Source organism: Struthio camelus, chromosome 2, assembly GCF_040807025.1.
Source record: "Struthio camelus isolate bStrCam1 chromosome 2, bStrCam1.hap1, whole genome shotgun sequence".
NCBI lineage: Eukaryota > Metazoa > Chordata > Aves > Struthioniformes > Struthionidae > Struthio > Struthio camelus.
The window spans coordinates 27149350-27166399 of NC_090943.1; the positions used below are offsets into that span (position 1 = coordinate 27149350).

At 38.3% G+C, this 17050-nt stretch overlaps 1 protein-coding gene across 8 annotated transcripts in view; it reads left to right on the forward strand.

Moving 5' to 3' along the window:
* Positions 1-17050, forward strand: part of ANKIB1 (ankyrin repeat and IBR domain containing 1) — a 97287-nt gene that overhangs the window by 20505 nt on the left and 59732 nt on the right. For all 8 annotated transcript variants that reach the window (XM_068934801.1, XM_068934806.1, XM_068934805.1 and 5 more), the window contains one exon: positions 10973-11241. In XM_068934801.1, coding sequence (XP_068790902.1) covers positions 11054-11241 — 188 coding nt within the window. In that variant the 5' untranslated portion in view covers positions 10973-11053. The remainder of the gene's footprint in view (positions 1-10972; positions 11242-17050) is intronic.

The window sequence follows — 17050 nt, forward strand, 5'->3', positions numbered from 1 at the left end:
GCTTTGGAAGAGTCTACATTGAAAATCTAGTGTTATTTGTTTGTTCATATTTTTAATTAAAAGAATACATTGCTGTTCATAAAAATAATCAATTTTTATGTTGAAATGCATTTACCTCAGATATATTTGTTATTTCTGAAAAATGTAGGAGTATTTTCTTGGAAAGGGGTGGCGCAATGCCAATTATGTACAGTCTGATCACAATTGACTTACCTTGAGCAGTATATGCGGATATTTTTGAGATCCACCATCCAGGCCTTTTGTATATTCACAAGATGCAGCTACAGCATGATACTACCAGGTGATTCTCTTCCCTGTGAAAAAGCTTCCTCAAGCTGAGGGCCTTCTGCTTCGGGAATATCATAGGGCTTTAAAACATATGAGGATTTTTTCAGATGTTGCTGTGCAGGATTCTGATCTTGAGCAGCCCCGTGTTGCCAGCCTCGGTTGTTTCTGCTCTCTGTGGATAGGCCTTGACAGGCCAAAGTGTTTCATTTCCGATTGTATCAGCTTAATGCCGCTGAAAATCACGTTAACATTTGAAGCTTTTAACTGACCACCTTATAACAAAGGCTCTCCAGAGGGTACAGGCAGTTTTAAACCTGTTTACCTGAATCTTAACAAGGCTTTTAAATTGTGTTAAGCTGAGCAAGCATAGTTGAAAAGTGCATCCTGGACTCGGTCAAGGCAGGGTTGTCAAGGCAGGTTGTACCCTATTTAGGTTGCTTGATCAGGTTTCTTGTAGTTTTTCTCTAGCTGTTTGTGTTGCCATCTTCATTCCTGCTTCTTTTCCTAGCAGTATGCTCCAGTATTGGTTTTCTTCATCCTCAATTTTTCTCAGCAGATCAATCTGACAGGAACTAACCAATTTCTTTGGACTTTTTGCTCTGAACAGGGTCACGTTGCTTATTCCATCTTGCCATTGTTCTGAAAATCTTTGCCTTATAACTTGATGGTTGTTTCACTGACTACTCTTCATCTGTTGGAACTGATTTTGGAGGTGACGCACATTCATCTTTAACTGAATTGAGCTGGGTCTTCATTTATTTTACGGTTAAACAAAACAAAGTGTTTGAGGTCCTTTTTGCAAAGAGGTTCCCATGCCAGCTGACACACTGAGTATGGTAGGTGTGTGCGAGTAAGGAGAAGTGATTCAGAGAAGCATTTCATTCTGTGAATGGGGTTCTCATGCTGCCGACATGACAGAAATTAGCAATTTTAAGAATACTGTCAGTCTTCAGTCTGTATTTTTTAGTTTTTCACTGACGTTAACTATTTTGTGAGTCGTCAGCTGCTTGTACTCCTTTATGTAAGGGCTGATGTTTTTCTTTCACTTTTGCTTCTAGTGCTTGTGTCCAATGTTTGATGTAATAGTGGTGTTACCAGCATTTAACTGTTGCAGAGAAGTCACTTTTGTAGACATTTATTAACTAACAATATTTTATGCACTGTATCAAAAGTGTTTTGAGATATTTTAGTAGTTAGAATAGTCTATAGTGAGCTCGTTGTATTAAAACAGTGTGCTTGAGATTGTTTCACTTTTTAATAAGATATGACAATGTAAAAATGCCAGAACAATCAAGCGTTTCCGCATTTGGCCCGACTTAATCTAATAAAATGTGAAATGTTTCTTTTTGTGCTTTGTCACCTTCTGATCTAGAAAGAGGAGGGCTTATGGTAGTAATGTCAACATCACACTGGATACAGGCGTTTTATGTTATTTAAAATTCATTAGTCTATTTAAAGTCATGAGTGAATAGCTAGCCCTAAAAGCATCCAGCTATATTTTATGGCTGGAGCCTATAAACATCTTAGAGGAGAATATATCCATCGTATTAGTAACTAAGGTGCAACGAATTAAATCTGATTATTAAGGCTTTGACAGAATGTTGCACTGGGAAGAAATCCAAAGTCTTTTCTTGACTCCTGGGAACTTTGAGGGTTTTGTTGTTGTTTTTTAATAATTTTCTGAAGACGTGGTGCCCTGAATTGAATATGAAACGATCTAACGTGGAGTTATAAGACAGTAACTTCTTTTGTTCCATTTCGCAGAGCTGCTGCTTCCTTAGGATAAAATATCACAAAAAAGAAAAGCAGCAAAAAAAAACAACCCTTTTAAGTTATGCCGCTGGATGTATGTATTTATTTATTTGACTCTCCCAGGCAACCTGTCTTCATCTGACTGTTACAGTGTATTTTTGATTTGGCTGTTCTTGGTAGACCAGTATCTTGTATCTTCTTCAACATATGTATGTACCTTCCTCACCTTTAGATGATGATGCATGTAAGTGCTGTAGACAACAGCATCAAAATTAATATAGCAATTATTTTAGCTACATCTACGTAGAATTTCTTTCTTAAAGTGATAATTGCTTCCAGTCTCTACTACATCTGTCTTTATTGCATCTCACTGCAAGTGTACGAGTTCAAAGAGAACCAGAGCCATGCTTCAAATCCCTTTTTTCCCCACAAATGGGAGTGGGAAGCAGGAAAAAGAAGAGAGTCTGAAAGAAAATGTTCCATCTGGATCCAAGTATTTAAAGCATATCTGAGTGAGTAAGCTTAAGTCCTCAAATTACTAACTTTAGCGATGTCTTTAAGCCTTCTACTTGTGGGTACATATGACAGCGCAAAAGGATAGTAGCGTAAGTCCCTGGATTCACTGTCCCATAAACATATAAATAAGGAAAAAATTATTTCGCTATTCTACACTATATTTTATTCAAGTCAACACTCTGCATTATTGACACTTTTCAACCCTGATACTTAACAAAGAGAAACTTTATAGTCATATTCATTCTTCAGGGGATGAGATGTATTATATTTGCATATAATTCTCTACATTGATATATTAGTGCTTTTGGGTGTATTGACTGAACTTGACAATGTCAAGTTCCATTCAGAAGACTTAAAGTGGAAGAAATGCTTTCATTATTTCCTGTTGATGACTTCAGAAATTTGGCACAAACCAGAAGAGTATTTCAGTGTGAGGGGGAAAAGAGAGCTGTATTATTAAAAAAAAACAAACACCAAAAATCCCACTTTCACCATAACTTGATTCTCAGGCCTTGCTGGTTCATTTCTTACTCAAAGCTTCCAGAAATATATCTCCAGAAGCAAATATCCAGCATGGAAAAATTATGTCCAATAATTACAATTTGGCAAATCTTAAATCTTTATAGTAAGCATGTAAAAGTTTGCTTTAACCTGACATTTCCTACTAATCTTAATTATAGATATGCCTGCCAGCTGTACATAACGTAGATATGTGTGTGCTCAAATGCTTTATTTTTAGTTTTGTCCTCTTAGTAGAGCAAGCAATTTGTTGGCATGATAACGCTCTTTACTTTGGAGGGAGGGGAGGGGGAAAGAGAGGAAAAGGAGAACTAGCCAGAACTTTTTCTTCTGTTTGACAGAAGACCTGATATTATAAGAATTCTTGTGCCTAACTTTTGGCATGCTTTTGTGTTAGTCCATCCCACTAATGAGCATTATAATTATTAACATCATGATGTTACTCTCCTTCTAAGTATACTAAATTACTAGGTTTTCTCCTAAAGCATGAAGCCATTCTTGATTCCCTCCTGCAATATATTATGATTTATAATGCAGGACAGTACAGACTCTCTGTAAGTATTTTATAAACTCATCTCTTAAAAATGAACTGTAGTAACTGCAGTCTCCAAAAAAAAGGTATCTTTTGAGCTCACTGTGCTTAAAAGAGAATATACCTTGAGAAAACAATCTCGTATCTTATACTTTTAGCAAAAGTAAGGTGCTTTCGGAAAAGTTGTTGTTTCAGTACCTTTTTTCATTATCCTTTTTGTGTAGGTAATTCATTATCAGATAATTCTTTACAAGGATATAAGAAACCGTGTAACATACACTAGTTTTAGTCAATGTATATTCTATTTTGATAGTATTGAGACTGAATTATGAGGGGCTACGGAAAGATTTACTACTGTGAGCTCAGCTCGCTCCTTATTGCACAGTAGTGTTCTTCTAGTTTACATGAAAAAATTCTCTTGTCAAATAAGAAGTATTCTTGTTTAACTTGCCAGTTGTATATGCAAGCTGTTATGGCTAAACTGTTGAATAACATAATGTTACATTGTAGAAAAAACGTTGCAAATGATCAGCTCTACTGATGATCTTTGCTAGTTATGTAGATAATGAATGTGTTTATGCAAGAAATACATGGCATTTTCTTCGCATGGTTAAGCCTGAGAATTTTTTGGTAGATCTGCCCAGTAGTACTGTGTAGTACAGTATGTCTCTCTTCCTTTTCTTCATCCCCTCCACTGTATAGAGTGATTGCTCTAGAATCCCACTGTAGTGCTAGACTCAGTGAGAAATTCTACTTCAGTATTAAAGCAATTCAAATGTAAATTTAAAGAGGTATGTCAACTCATGAGGAATTGGGTATTCAATATATGGTTAAATGAACATTAGAAGTAAGACTTTTCGAAAAGTTCCACTGCTCCTGTATTTTGTCACTTATAAATTTCTAGCAAGCACCTTGCCACTATTATGAAGGAGGAACTCCTAAAATCCTACAAAGCCATTACATTGTCCCTCTTCAAACGCTTCTATCGTGACACTCATGGAAAAAAATCAGTAGTAGTTAGGCAGCAGATGTGGTGTAACTGCTGCCAAAATCTCACCGTTATCTTGATCTACCTGTGTATTTTTGTATCCGCCCTTTTTTCATCTTATACTTGGTCTTTAAGCACTTTGTGAGAGTGACCATCACTTTATTAAGTAGTTATAGAGCTGTGATATCAAAGTGCTGCTTTTAGCAGTGTTGCTAATAAGTCAATAGAATTTTTACTGTGTGTTACTGAAGCAGAGGAGTGTGACGCACCTGAGTTTTGTTAGACTTTAAGGTGATTTATGTTAATGGTATTTTGATTTTAAGTGGAACTTTTATTTGGGAACGGTAGAATAGTAAAGACAGTTTTTAATTTTCAACAAGTAAGATAGTTGATATTTTCAATTCTGAAATAATGTAGGGAATAATTACAAAAAACATTGCATTTAGTTTTTCCTATATTCTTTGCTGTAAAAGATTATGATATTTTCTTTATGAAGCCCTTTTCTTATCATAGAACTTGAAAATTCAGTGGGTGAGTCTGCCTGCTAAAGAAGTATCTTCTCTTGTCCTGTAAAATTCTGTTTAAGTCTCTTTTTACTGAGATGAAATATTTGAAAATTACCCTTTTCGTGTTGTCATTTTTATTTCACAGTGATTTTTTGTAATATGCTACATTAAAAAATAGACTAAGAATTTTTTTTTATGCTCAGTTTGCACAAACACCAAAGTAAGAGCAGTGACATCAACACTACACGCTAGCAATAGTATCCTGGGAGCTGCTGAAACAGCTTTAGCAACCTTTTATTCAGTCCATGGAAGCTATCCAAGTCCCTGCAGTGGTAGATCGGCAGGACCTTCCAGGGCCCCCCTTCCCTGCCACCCATTTCCCCTTTTCAGGAGGAAATATATCCATCACAGGCCTTCCACCTTCAAAAGCATGAAATGAGAGGTTGAAAGAGTGAGCTAAGTTTCCTTTCTCTGAATCATTGCCAGGATCCAGCATTGGCCTCCCAGAGCACATAAAGGACTGGAAGTTCTTAATGGGGCTGGGACAGACTAGGCCTCTCTGCCGTTTTCAGATCCTGTTGCTCAGATCATGTCTTTTCCTTCTTCAATTTAAGTATAAGCTTCCTTGGTCAACTAGGTCGACTAAAGATTATGAATGGGCAGATCTTGAATATTTCACAGCAGGACACTCATGTGCCGTGGCATCTTGAGAGAGGCAGCAGCTGCCAGATCTTGGTTTTCTTTGGGCCTCCAAGCATGCTGGGTCCCAACTGCTATTGCCAGTTAACAGAGAGAGCCTCTCCCATGTCTTTCTATGTTTCTGCTGCCATGTTTGATGTTCGATTCGGAAAAGAAAACTACAGTGTGGCATACCACCTTTCTAAAGCATCAGAGGCTAATGCCTGTCATAGTGGGAAAGATGAAGACCTTGTGGATTCTATTATGAAGGTGGCAGGCGTTATTACAGTTTATAGTATCGTATATTGTACATAGGGGATTTTCTGCACCAGTTTTGACCCTGTCACTTCTCTCCTTGCCTCTTCCAGAGGTTTCTTTCTTGCTATCACATCCAATATAAGCTGTTTATCTTCATTTGAAAGGCTTTCATGGACTATTCCCATTCTATTATCTTTCATTTTCTTTTGAAAACGTGATTAGCCATTTGTTAAATTTTCAAGCGTTGTCTTACCTTTATGCTGATTCTTGGGCTTGGGAGGCGTACCACTCGTGTCTGTTCAAAGCCACATCATTGTTCTTTTTCATAATCCTTCTTAAAATTCTCCCTTTCCTTTGACTCTGAAAATCTTGAGATTTGGCCAGTGGTCCTGTTATGCAGACCAGTGTTTTACTGTTCACCTGTCTGTCTAGATCATATCTGTATCACATATAATCCTTTCTCTTACACTATAAGCTTCTTTAGGGAAGCAGATGGCACTGTTTTCTGCAGTAGCTTATACAGCATGTGCTGTATGTTGCTAAAATTCCCAGATGAACATGAAAGTTTGAGTAACATACCTCTGTCTTTTATACTATTTGTTCTTTTCTCTGGAATTCTTACCTTAGACAAATACTTTACTCCTGGTTTTAGTATGCAGAATCTAAAAGTTCAGGGGGCTATTCCTATTAACAAAAGAAGATGTTATTATTTAAAATTAACTAGGAGGTGATTATTTATATATATAGATATATATATATAGATATATATATATATATAAAAATATGCACATGCATGTGCAAACATACACGCAAAGAGTTGCTGCCTGTAATTTTCCATGCAGTAGTCTATTGTCACTGTATTTCTTATTTTTAATTTGCCTGGAAATCCATTTGAAGAACTTAACCCCACTGTGCCTAATATTGGATATAATTTTAAAGAAGACAAAAAATATGCCGTAACTCAGAAGAGGGTGCAGCAGGATGAATAGGAATGATTCTGAATAGGCTGTAGCAGTGCGCTTGTTCTTGCTGTCTGACAAGTCACCTTTTGAAACTGTCTTCCAGCGCATGTTCTGTAAAATGCAAGCTGATGATAGCTAGTCATTTATAAATCTCTGGTTTTTGCAGTTGCCAAGAAGTTATGTATTGCACACTTGTGTATTTTTCTTTTCCTACTTTCTCAATCCTTTCCAAACCAGTTTTTGTCTCACATTCCTGTACCATTTGACCTTTTAGGTTTGAGCATTTGGGTACTAGGAGACTTGCTCAATATCTAGCATGCCGCTCAGTGTGGACACTACCACACCATTAAAGGTTTAAGGATTTAATTTACATTTTAATCACAAAGTGAATGGAGTTTTAGTGGAAAAAATAAAGTCTTATGCCTGAGGCTTTTTAATACAGTGTTTCCTTCAAGTTTTAAAAAAAAGTTTCTCTGTATAAAATATTTATCAAAAAATACTGAATATCATCTTTTTAAATTACCCATTAATATTTTATGCTCTTTACTGACACTGAGATTGCTCTTTCAACAGAGAAGCCGATGTGCTGCCGTCTAATATATCTCTACTTCATCAGAAAATAAATAAAGCTTGTTTGGTATGCAGTAGAACTAATGACATTTACCTAAGCAATTTCTGCAGTATCTGCACTGCAATGATTTGAGGTTTGTAGAGCCACCTCACTTCTGTGCGTTTCCAGACCCTCCCTTAATACCTTCAGCTCTTCTCTTCCTTATGTTACCAGTACCACCCTTTCTCTCAGATTCCCTGAGGGCACTGTCTTCCCTTTTTCTTACTCTCGGCACACTCTCTCATCCCTACCCAGCCCTGTGTAACGTTCCAGGTCTGGGCAAGAGGCAGCGTGTTCTGCAGCTGGCACAAGCTAAAATGCAAGCTAATGCGTGAGCTAATTTCCAGAAATACGTGCATGGCAATTGATGCTGTTACCTTTAATTTGCAAATGATGGAAGAAGTTTTTGTGCTTTTTTTGCTCATTAGGGGCACTGATGGGATCTGCATTAATGATTTTCCTTAAGTTTATAGGAACACGGTCTGTTTGAGACATTTAATCTATAGTCTTGAGAACTGTCAGTGGCAGGTAGGGATGGATAGGATAGGATGGATAATGTAATTGCATAAACCGGTCTCATTAACAAACTTGACAAAGCCATTTGTACAAGTTACGTTTGAAGTCATAGTGGTTGAAGATATTATGCTTTATTTATTTTGTTTTTATGTAGAGGCTAATATGAACTGCTGGTTGACTGTAAAGTGTTGGGTTGTTGTTGTATAGTCTTTCATGAAAGCCTAAAACTGTATCCAATATGTAAGAGTAATGCAGCTGTTGTTACATCTGAAACATTAGTCTATAGCACAGCAAGCTGTGTCATGGTCATGTGAATATACAGTGGGTTTTTTGAAGATATAAATATATCAGAGTATCTAAATGCTTATGTTTTAAAATATAGGGGTGACTAAAAGATGTAAAATGCTGCGGAATCCGTAGTTTAATTGAAGAATCGGGGCTCTGGTTTGTCTGTATAACTAAGCATTTTAAGGGTGTGCCTTTACTTTCGGATAAGTACCTGCTTCTTTATTCTTAGAAGAAACTTTTTGCTGGTTCGATAACTCTGGTCACGGAGGAGAGCATGGGTAGCATGTTGAGCCTGTTGTGTCAGATCAGTTTCTTAGTTTTCTCATGCAATGACATCAAAAGGAAGGTAAGACACAGCAACTCCAAAATAAGGATTGCCTCATCAAAGTTTTGGAGGCAGGGGGGATAAAAAATAAAGCCACCAAAGGCCTATGCTCTCCTATTACTGCTCAGGCTGAGAAGTGTTATCTAGTGATGTTAGGACCAAAGCGGTGTTTCCCCTTCTCCTCACATGAAAGAGGAGCCAGTGGAAGACTCCAGCCAGTGGCATCTCCTGCAGGACAGGATCAGCACTGTAGCAAGACTGGGATGCAAAGTTAAAGGTGTGCAAGTGTACCCAATCCTGCTGGTGGTTACTTTTGCTATTAAGAGGACATATAAGTTCAAACTAGAAGCAGGAAGGAGCTCATGAGAGGAACACACTGTGGGAACAGAAATGTGTCATTGGAGTTCTTTCTCAGATGCTTAGAGAACTTTATACTGTTTTGACTGAACTTCCTCTGATTTGTGCTGAGTTCATCTGTGCTCATCCTTTCCCTTCCCTTCCCTCACAGTCCTATCAGCACATCCTCATGCTAGTCTTGCCCTCTCACTTTCTTCTCTCCCCTTTTTCTCTGCTTTTCTTTTTTTTTTTTTTTTTTTTTTTTTGCTGTCCAGGTTTCCTTCCGTTTATCTTATCACCTTTTTATGCCTCTCACCCTCAAATAACTAAGGTTTAAAAACCTACTGGGCTCTGCCATGTTGATAAGCTTGTATATTTATGTATCTTTCACCCTAGTCTCGATCTAACTTGAATAGAATGAGCGCTCTAAATAGGCTGTATTGAAATAGCTGAGAGTAGTCAAACTTCTGAGTGTAGGACCCATCTTTCAATACTGGACTATAATTAAGGGTCAGTTGCTTCAATATTTCCAAAAACTAAGACATCTCTTTCTTTCTATATATCTCACATTCCCAGCCAGGATCCCAAACCTATCATGCTTCTTACTCCTTCAGCATCCTCAGCTCTATATTTTTATTCCCACATCCTGATTCCTTTGGATATTCTGCAACCCTAGACCCCCTGAATCCCTCCGTTTCTTCTGCCTGTGAGAATCCTCTACTCCTCAGTAACTGTGCTGGCAAGCAACTGTAAAAATAAAAGTTTGAGATAGGCCCTGCCAGAACAAGTAGGATAGAAGGTATTGGGCGCGTAGCAGCTCCTGTCCTGCCTGACTGTACGTGCCCAGCATAAGTAGTTTTCAGTTTCCTAATCTGCTGTGTTTGGCATATTTGGATGCCGGAGTGCGCTGCAGGAGGAGGATCTGGCATATAGCAATCTGGATGAGGTGACTCATGCACAACAGAGACCTCTGAGAAGGTTCACTGTGCTTCCAGCTGCAGCCCCATGCTGAGTCCCCTTTTCCTCCCTGTGACATAAATCAGCATGTGCTCTGCAAGGCCTGGCAAGCTTCTCTTGTCCTGTCTCATGAGCTGATGCTCCACCTGCCCCATCTTTGTGTGGCTTGAGCTGCTGGTCCCCTGCGTGAGGTGAAGGTGAGAGGCTGGAGAGCAGAGCTGCAGGCAAGATGCATTTGAAGTACTTGCAAGGTGCCATTTGTTAGTGCCAGTATAACGCCTGGCACCGTGTGGACCCATTTATTATCGATCTCTTAACTGTCACTTTAAAAGAGGGACTGGCTGTTTTAAAGAGTCTCCTTAGCAAAACTGTTAAATGAGGCTGTGATAAATGCCACCTTCACGTGCATTGGTGGTCTTGGCACAAAAAAGTGCTATTTACACCCACCTGCACAAGCGTAGGTCATTCAAGCACACTTTTGTATGATATTCTTTGAGTGAAAATTAAACACCGATGTCCAATTTCTTGCATATTTGTGAAGAATTTTACCCCTTGGTTTAATGATTTTGCTTTAGTTTTATTATGTTTTGAAATCACTTCTAATTTCTAATTCTCATTCACAGAAATTCAGTGTTCATCTTTTTTTATTACAGATGGATATCAGCCATCTTTTTTATTTTCTGTAATAGAACAGTCTGTGTTCAAAGAGTGTATGTTGCGAAAGTATTTGTACAGGAAGATGGCACATTTTAACAGGGAAATAATCTGTAAGGAATTGAGAATTTATGTGTATGTAGCTGTAAGGACTGCAGCAATTTATGATAGAATATACAGGCCCTAAGTATATCTTCACATGCCTGCTTACTGTGCCGCAACTCTGGATGAATTCATCTAGGAAAGAAAGTTCTGCGGAATAACTGAAACATTGTTTGTCTTTTTAGGCAGTGAAGCATGTTACAGAACCTTTCCACAAGTGGATGAAGGGGAAAGGAAAAAGTGCCATTGATAACTAGGATAGCAACATGGGAAATACAACCACCAAATTCCGCAAAGCTCTTATAAATGGAGATGAAAATCTGGCCTGCCAAATATATGAGAGCAACCCTCAGCTAAAAGAAACTCTTGACCCAAATACTTCTTATGGAGAAACTTACCAGCACAATACTCCGTTACATTATGCTGCTAGGCATGGAATGAACCGTATACTGGGGTAAGTATAATTTGAAGTTTTGTTTGTATATGAGTAGCTGATCTAAGAAACGCGAGAGTTTTAACTAGGCTATAAATATGTTGCGTGTGTGCACGTGTGTGTGTGTGTGTGTGTTACAGACACAGAATCTGTAACATTTCCAAATACTAATAGAAAATATGCAAATTAGCCTATAATCACAGATTGGTATCACAATCTTTATTTTAAATATTTTTGTTCCCTCCTCATAACGTTAATCTTGGACCATTTTGCCGTACTTCCTGATGTCTCCTGTAGTCCCTAGTTCTTGAACAATAATGACTCTTCCACCATTCTGGATGTGTTTTCATGTTCTAAAATAATCTGTAGGTAACACTGTATCTAATGGATTCCATACTGATTTTACCTATTTCCAGATGGCACAACAATGTTCTTGTGTTACATGGGCAGCTTTAATTTTTCCATTTTGGGTAATAACAGTGAACATGAATATCATGATAATGAATGAATTTATTATTGTCACGCAGCAAAAGTAAGGGAACGCATTACCTTCAATAAAGGTTTACAAAGTCTACGTGTACGGCAATTCATAATGTTAGCCACTTCCTTTCTGCTATATTTTTTTCAGTGCTCTAAAATAAATTAAAGATTAACCTCATGTAGTCAGACATCTTGTTGATATCTTATCCGTGTCCAGAGATCATGGGTACAAGCTGTTCTCGTCCAGTAATTCTTGCAGTAAGTTCTGAGTAGACATTGCTAAACCTCTTCAGTGGGTAATGAGTTAGAGAGAATTTCATAAATATCATCTTGCCTATATTAGGATACAGAATAGAAATATTTACTGAAGGAGAATACTCTCTTTCTGTATTACTATTGTTTAAATATTTGTGTTTACATCCACTGATGGTACTGTGGTGTTCATTAGGTTTGTTTTGTCTGTGATATGCTGAAACTTTTATTAGCCATCAGGCCTGCCACCACAGATTTTTTTTTTTCCCTCGGTGTTTTAGATTCACCTAACTATTTTTATACTTCATAACTTTTCATCAGAATTAATTTTACTATGTATTTTTCCCATGAATTAAACATTTATGTTTTTAATTCAAGTTTTTGTTTCATTATTGTATTAATTTTTTTTCCCTAATATATCAGAACTTTCCTTTTCCTCTTTCTTGATTGTAGAATTATAGGAAATTTTAAAATAAATCTAGTTTAAAATAACATCCAGTTTTTGTTTACGTTTTTCTGCGTAATTGTGTTCTCTGAGATTTACAGCTTATTTCTCTCAATCTAGACAAATTTAGCCTTTTGGAACAGCAAGGATACATTTAGCACATGACACTTTGCTACTAGCTGCACGGGACCTTCAGTATCTAAGTCTCACAGGACCACTCAATTTTATTTTGTGCACATTACAAATGGATGGTCAAAAGGATCATTCATTCTTTTTTCTAGCTGAGTCAAAGATTTGTAATAAACTTTCCACCAGGAATCATAGTGAGTATACCATTACTTGCTAGAATCCACTGATGAAAACCTGAACCTTGAGTCGCTGATATCGCTAGGAATAATTCACTGAGATTTTTTTGCTACTTTCTTTTCTGCTTTGCAAGGCTCTTGGTCAGAACTCATCTCTTAGACATATTGCACACACCTTAGCCTTTTTTTTAGGTAAAAGAAGCAGTAAGGATGAATAAATATAGCACTTACTGCCTGTTTACTTGCAAAGTTGATAGTAGAAAGAGCAGATGTGATTTCCAGTTGAGCATCTTCTTTATGATAGGGAAAATCCTGGATGTTGTAAAAATTAAATACATTGAACATTAAAATGAATGCTTTGAGGTACAGGACTTTTGTTTGTTATGCAGCCCAAAGTAAAGCGTACCTGACAGATCAGTTTATTTTACAGGAGCATTTAATGTTTAAAAAAAGAAAGAACAAACACCCATGGTTGTGGCTAATAAACACAAACAAGAATTTTATAGCCCCATTTGAAGTTGCCAGAAGCTATTATATAGCATTTAACAGTTCAGAATAAAAGAGTTATTTTCTCTGTTTGGTCAATAAGATTGCATTTCTTTGAGTTACTGTTTGTGTTTGGTTATGAGATTAAAGGCTAATCTCCATGACCACAAAGGAGCGCAGAGGCATGACGGCTGGCAGAGAGCCCCAGGAGCATGACAGAGAAAGAAGAAGCTCTGTGCCCTGGCTGCTCCCGGGGTTGTCGCGGGAGGGTGATGGACCCATTGCCCCAGTGTGACACCCTTTGCCATGAGTCAAAGGAACGGCGCCCCCAAACACCTTACAGAGTTGGGGGGTGTTAGTGCCTACAAGCGTATGGGACGCATTTTGGGATGCTGGGGGAAGAGCATCCTGGCGTTGTATGAGGCATGTTATGGGATGCCCAGGGAAGGGACCAAAGATGGGGAAAGGTAGGGATCAAAGGCTGAGAAAGCACAAGAAGACAGAGGGAAAAGGGGTTAAAAGCGGCTGGTTGTGTATGAGCAGGGGACTGGTCGTTATGGGCCCTGCACCTGATCACTGCAGTCTGCCTTACCATCTTTTTAAACTCCATTTCTAACTATTTTCCTGGGTGAGGAGACTCTCTTCTAGAATAGCGTGTGTGTATACGGAGGGCTAGGTGCCGCACTCCAGCTCCAGCAGCTGGAGCGGGGACATGGGACACAAGAGGTCTGTGAGCGTAGGCATATTATGTCAGTAGGTATATCAGCCTGTAATCACTAGTGTCTGTCAAGCTACCAAGCTAGACTAGCTGGCAAGTAGGATAAGCAGCTTGGGAGCCCTGTACTGCAGTGGCAATAAGGCTGGAGGTGACCAAGAGACCCATTTGCGGAGCACGGCTGAAGATGAGACGATCCTAGGGCCAGTTGCTGGGTAGCCTGAGCGTCCACCGCCAGATACTGGGGACCTACAGTGCATGTGGGCAGATGCCAGTGTGGGTGAGCTAAGTGGAAGACCAGGGGGTCCAGGGGCCATTACTGGATAGACTGAGTGTCTAAGGGCAGCACTGGAGGGATCCATGTTGTTTGTATGTATATAAAATATAAAAAATATATGAGGCCGTTGGTGCTGTTTGTGTTCACTTGAGCGCTGAGTGCTTCTGTCCACGTTGATCTGTGTGGCTGGCTGTGTGTATGTATGTATTTATATACATGTGCGTGTGCCTGTTGAGAATACATGCTAAGCCTTGTAATGGGGCTGGTCCTGGGGACATGGAGCTGTCATAAAAACAAAAAGCAATAAAAGGTACTTTATGAGCACTTGGAGAGCTTTGTAAAACATAAATCTTATCCCACTATTAACATTCATCACTATTCCCTGTGAATGAAGGACTTAACAGGAGCTTCGTATTCAAGAAGGTAGTCTGAATTTCATTCAGTAAATGCATGTAAATATTACCGAGAAACACAGGGGATTTGTTTTCTTTAGAAAAGTCCAGTCTTCAAACGAGTGAGTACCTCTGAGGTCCTCATTTTTTTCCCCCCTACTTGAAGATAATAATACATTTGAGACCATGTGACTGATCAATTCAAAAGAATTGCTATGAATTTGGGAAGTTATCCAGGAAGGTCTGGCTGCTGGTGAACTACCACTGAAATAAGACAATAGAGCAGGCTTTTTCTGAGGGTCGTTGAGACAGAGTGGCTGGAAATCATGAGGAAACTACTTGTGGTTGAAAGGAAAAAATCTTACTAGATAACCTATCATTTTGCAATATATGTCGCAGTATAACTTTCAGTGTTGTAGTTCTGCCGGGAAGCTTTTTGAATTAATGACAGATTTTTTTATTGTATGTTTCATACTGTTATGTCTGAGCACTTTGTGAACATTCAAGCCAAAATAGGGATTGTCTGTAACAGTTACTGCTGGTCCCGAGTTGAAGAGGGAGGAGGAGGGAGGTGATAGGAACATGAGGCTGTGGGGAGGCAGAAATCATTTGTGGAGCTGATTTTTTTTTTCCAGACCTGGAAGAGCAGAGATTTGCAATTGCAGAAGATTCTGGAAATTGCATTGAAGCCTGAAACTGAAAAAATTTTCCCTTTTTGACTTTCTCCATGCCTGCGTTTCAGTGATAATAATAGGGGAGCTCTGGCATTGAAGGCATACTTAAACTAGCCAGAGATAAACCCTGATAAATATGTCCAGGATCTGGCAATAGGAAATATTTGTAGTTTCTTTGCTACTTCTCAGGAAGTATTTTTCACTACAATAGAATGACAGAAGATCAAAGTAGTGGTGGTTCCTTCTAGACTGAAATGTCCTGATACATCAGATAAATATGCAGCTTTTCTTGGAGCTATACATGCACATGGTTGATGTATGTTACATCCTTATCTCATCTTACTTAGCTTTTTTGACTATTTCAGAGATTTCATTAAGGATTGTTCTAAGCAATTGTAGTGCCATCAGAGAGAGCTTTTTGAGGTTGGCAGTGTGTTTCATAGGATGACTTTGACAGCAAATTTGTTGACATCATAGGGGACACAGCATTGGTTACAATAACATTTGAGACTGTCTCTTCCAATTAGAGTTTTTGTTGTTTTATATTCTTTTTCCAGTCATGTTGAAAACTAGTTTGGGATGCATTGGAGGGAGATGTATGCAGCCCGCTTTTCAAACCATGACTTTGCTCTTTGAGAGGATATAGCTATTTTGGGGGGAAGGCAGGAACAATATATGTCAAGAAGTATGCATGTCTGCATTGGAGTTAGTCATGCTAGGCTTCCTTTATAGTCAGTGTAGACCTACGTAACAGACCTACTCGGAATAATCAGTGAAGGATAAAGCACTTGTAAAGTTCATTGTAAAGTTCATTCATTGTAAAGTTTACCCTTAATATGTTAATTGAACCACAGAAGTGCCTATTTCTCCCCATTGATTTTAAATGGGGAGGTAGGGTAACTAGACCTGCATCTCTATGACTAGGGAGAGAAATCTCATTCTAAAATATGTTAAATCATAAAAAATGAAATAGTAGGCACGTGCGGAACTGTAAATTGAACATTCTTTTCTAGTTTTATGATCCCAGGGTTATATACTAATCTATCACTGCTGTGAATGATAAGTGCAGCATCTGGATGCAGCGAAGTGAGAATATTGTTGTTTCTGCAGACGTTTTGATGTTCTTCTAGTCAGCTGCTAAGAAATATTTGGGTTTTGATTCTGTAAGAACCTTTTCTGGTTAGTTATTTTACATGCTTATGAGGTTTGTTCTCCTACTAAATGCTTTAGAATATGTAATGCTGAAGTGAATTTTTGATCTGATATAGAAGACTGATATATGAAGAGCAAGATCTGGCTGGGATTTGCAGGAAGGTTTATAAAGAAGCAAGAGGATTAAATTAATTGAAATCCTAGTGACTTCATTAACAAAACTGGATAATATGAAATAATTAAGCCGGATAATATGACTGGATAATAGGAAATAGTCTCCTACATCCTTGTTCTCATGATACTCAGTCTCATGAGCATTGAAAGCAATGAATGAATGCTAAAATCAGGAAACCTTTAAAACTGAGCAAATCCTCATTGGAGAAAACTGCCAGTGAGAGGGAGAGCTGGGGACACTTACAGGAGCAACTTCAGACGTGGAGTAAGAGTAGCTGTATTTTCTAGATTTCTCTCAGGCTCTCATTCTGTTGAACTTTGTCTCCTACAGTCCAGCTAAGGTAGGTTAAATACTCAAACCCTTATCTGACTCTGAAAATCCTTTGTTTTTTAAATCAAAGCTCAAAATCTCATTTAAAAGCAGGTCTCACTAACTAAATGTGTGGCCTCCTAAGGGGAGTTCCTTGGTGCTCCTCAG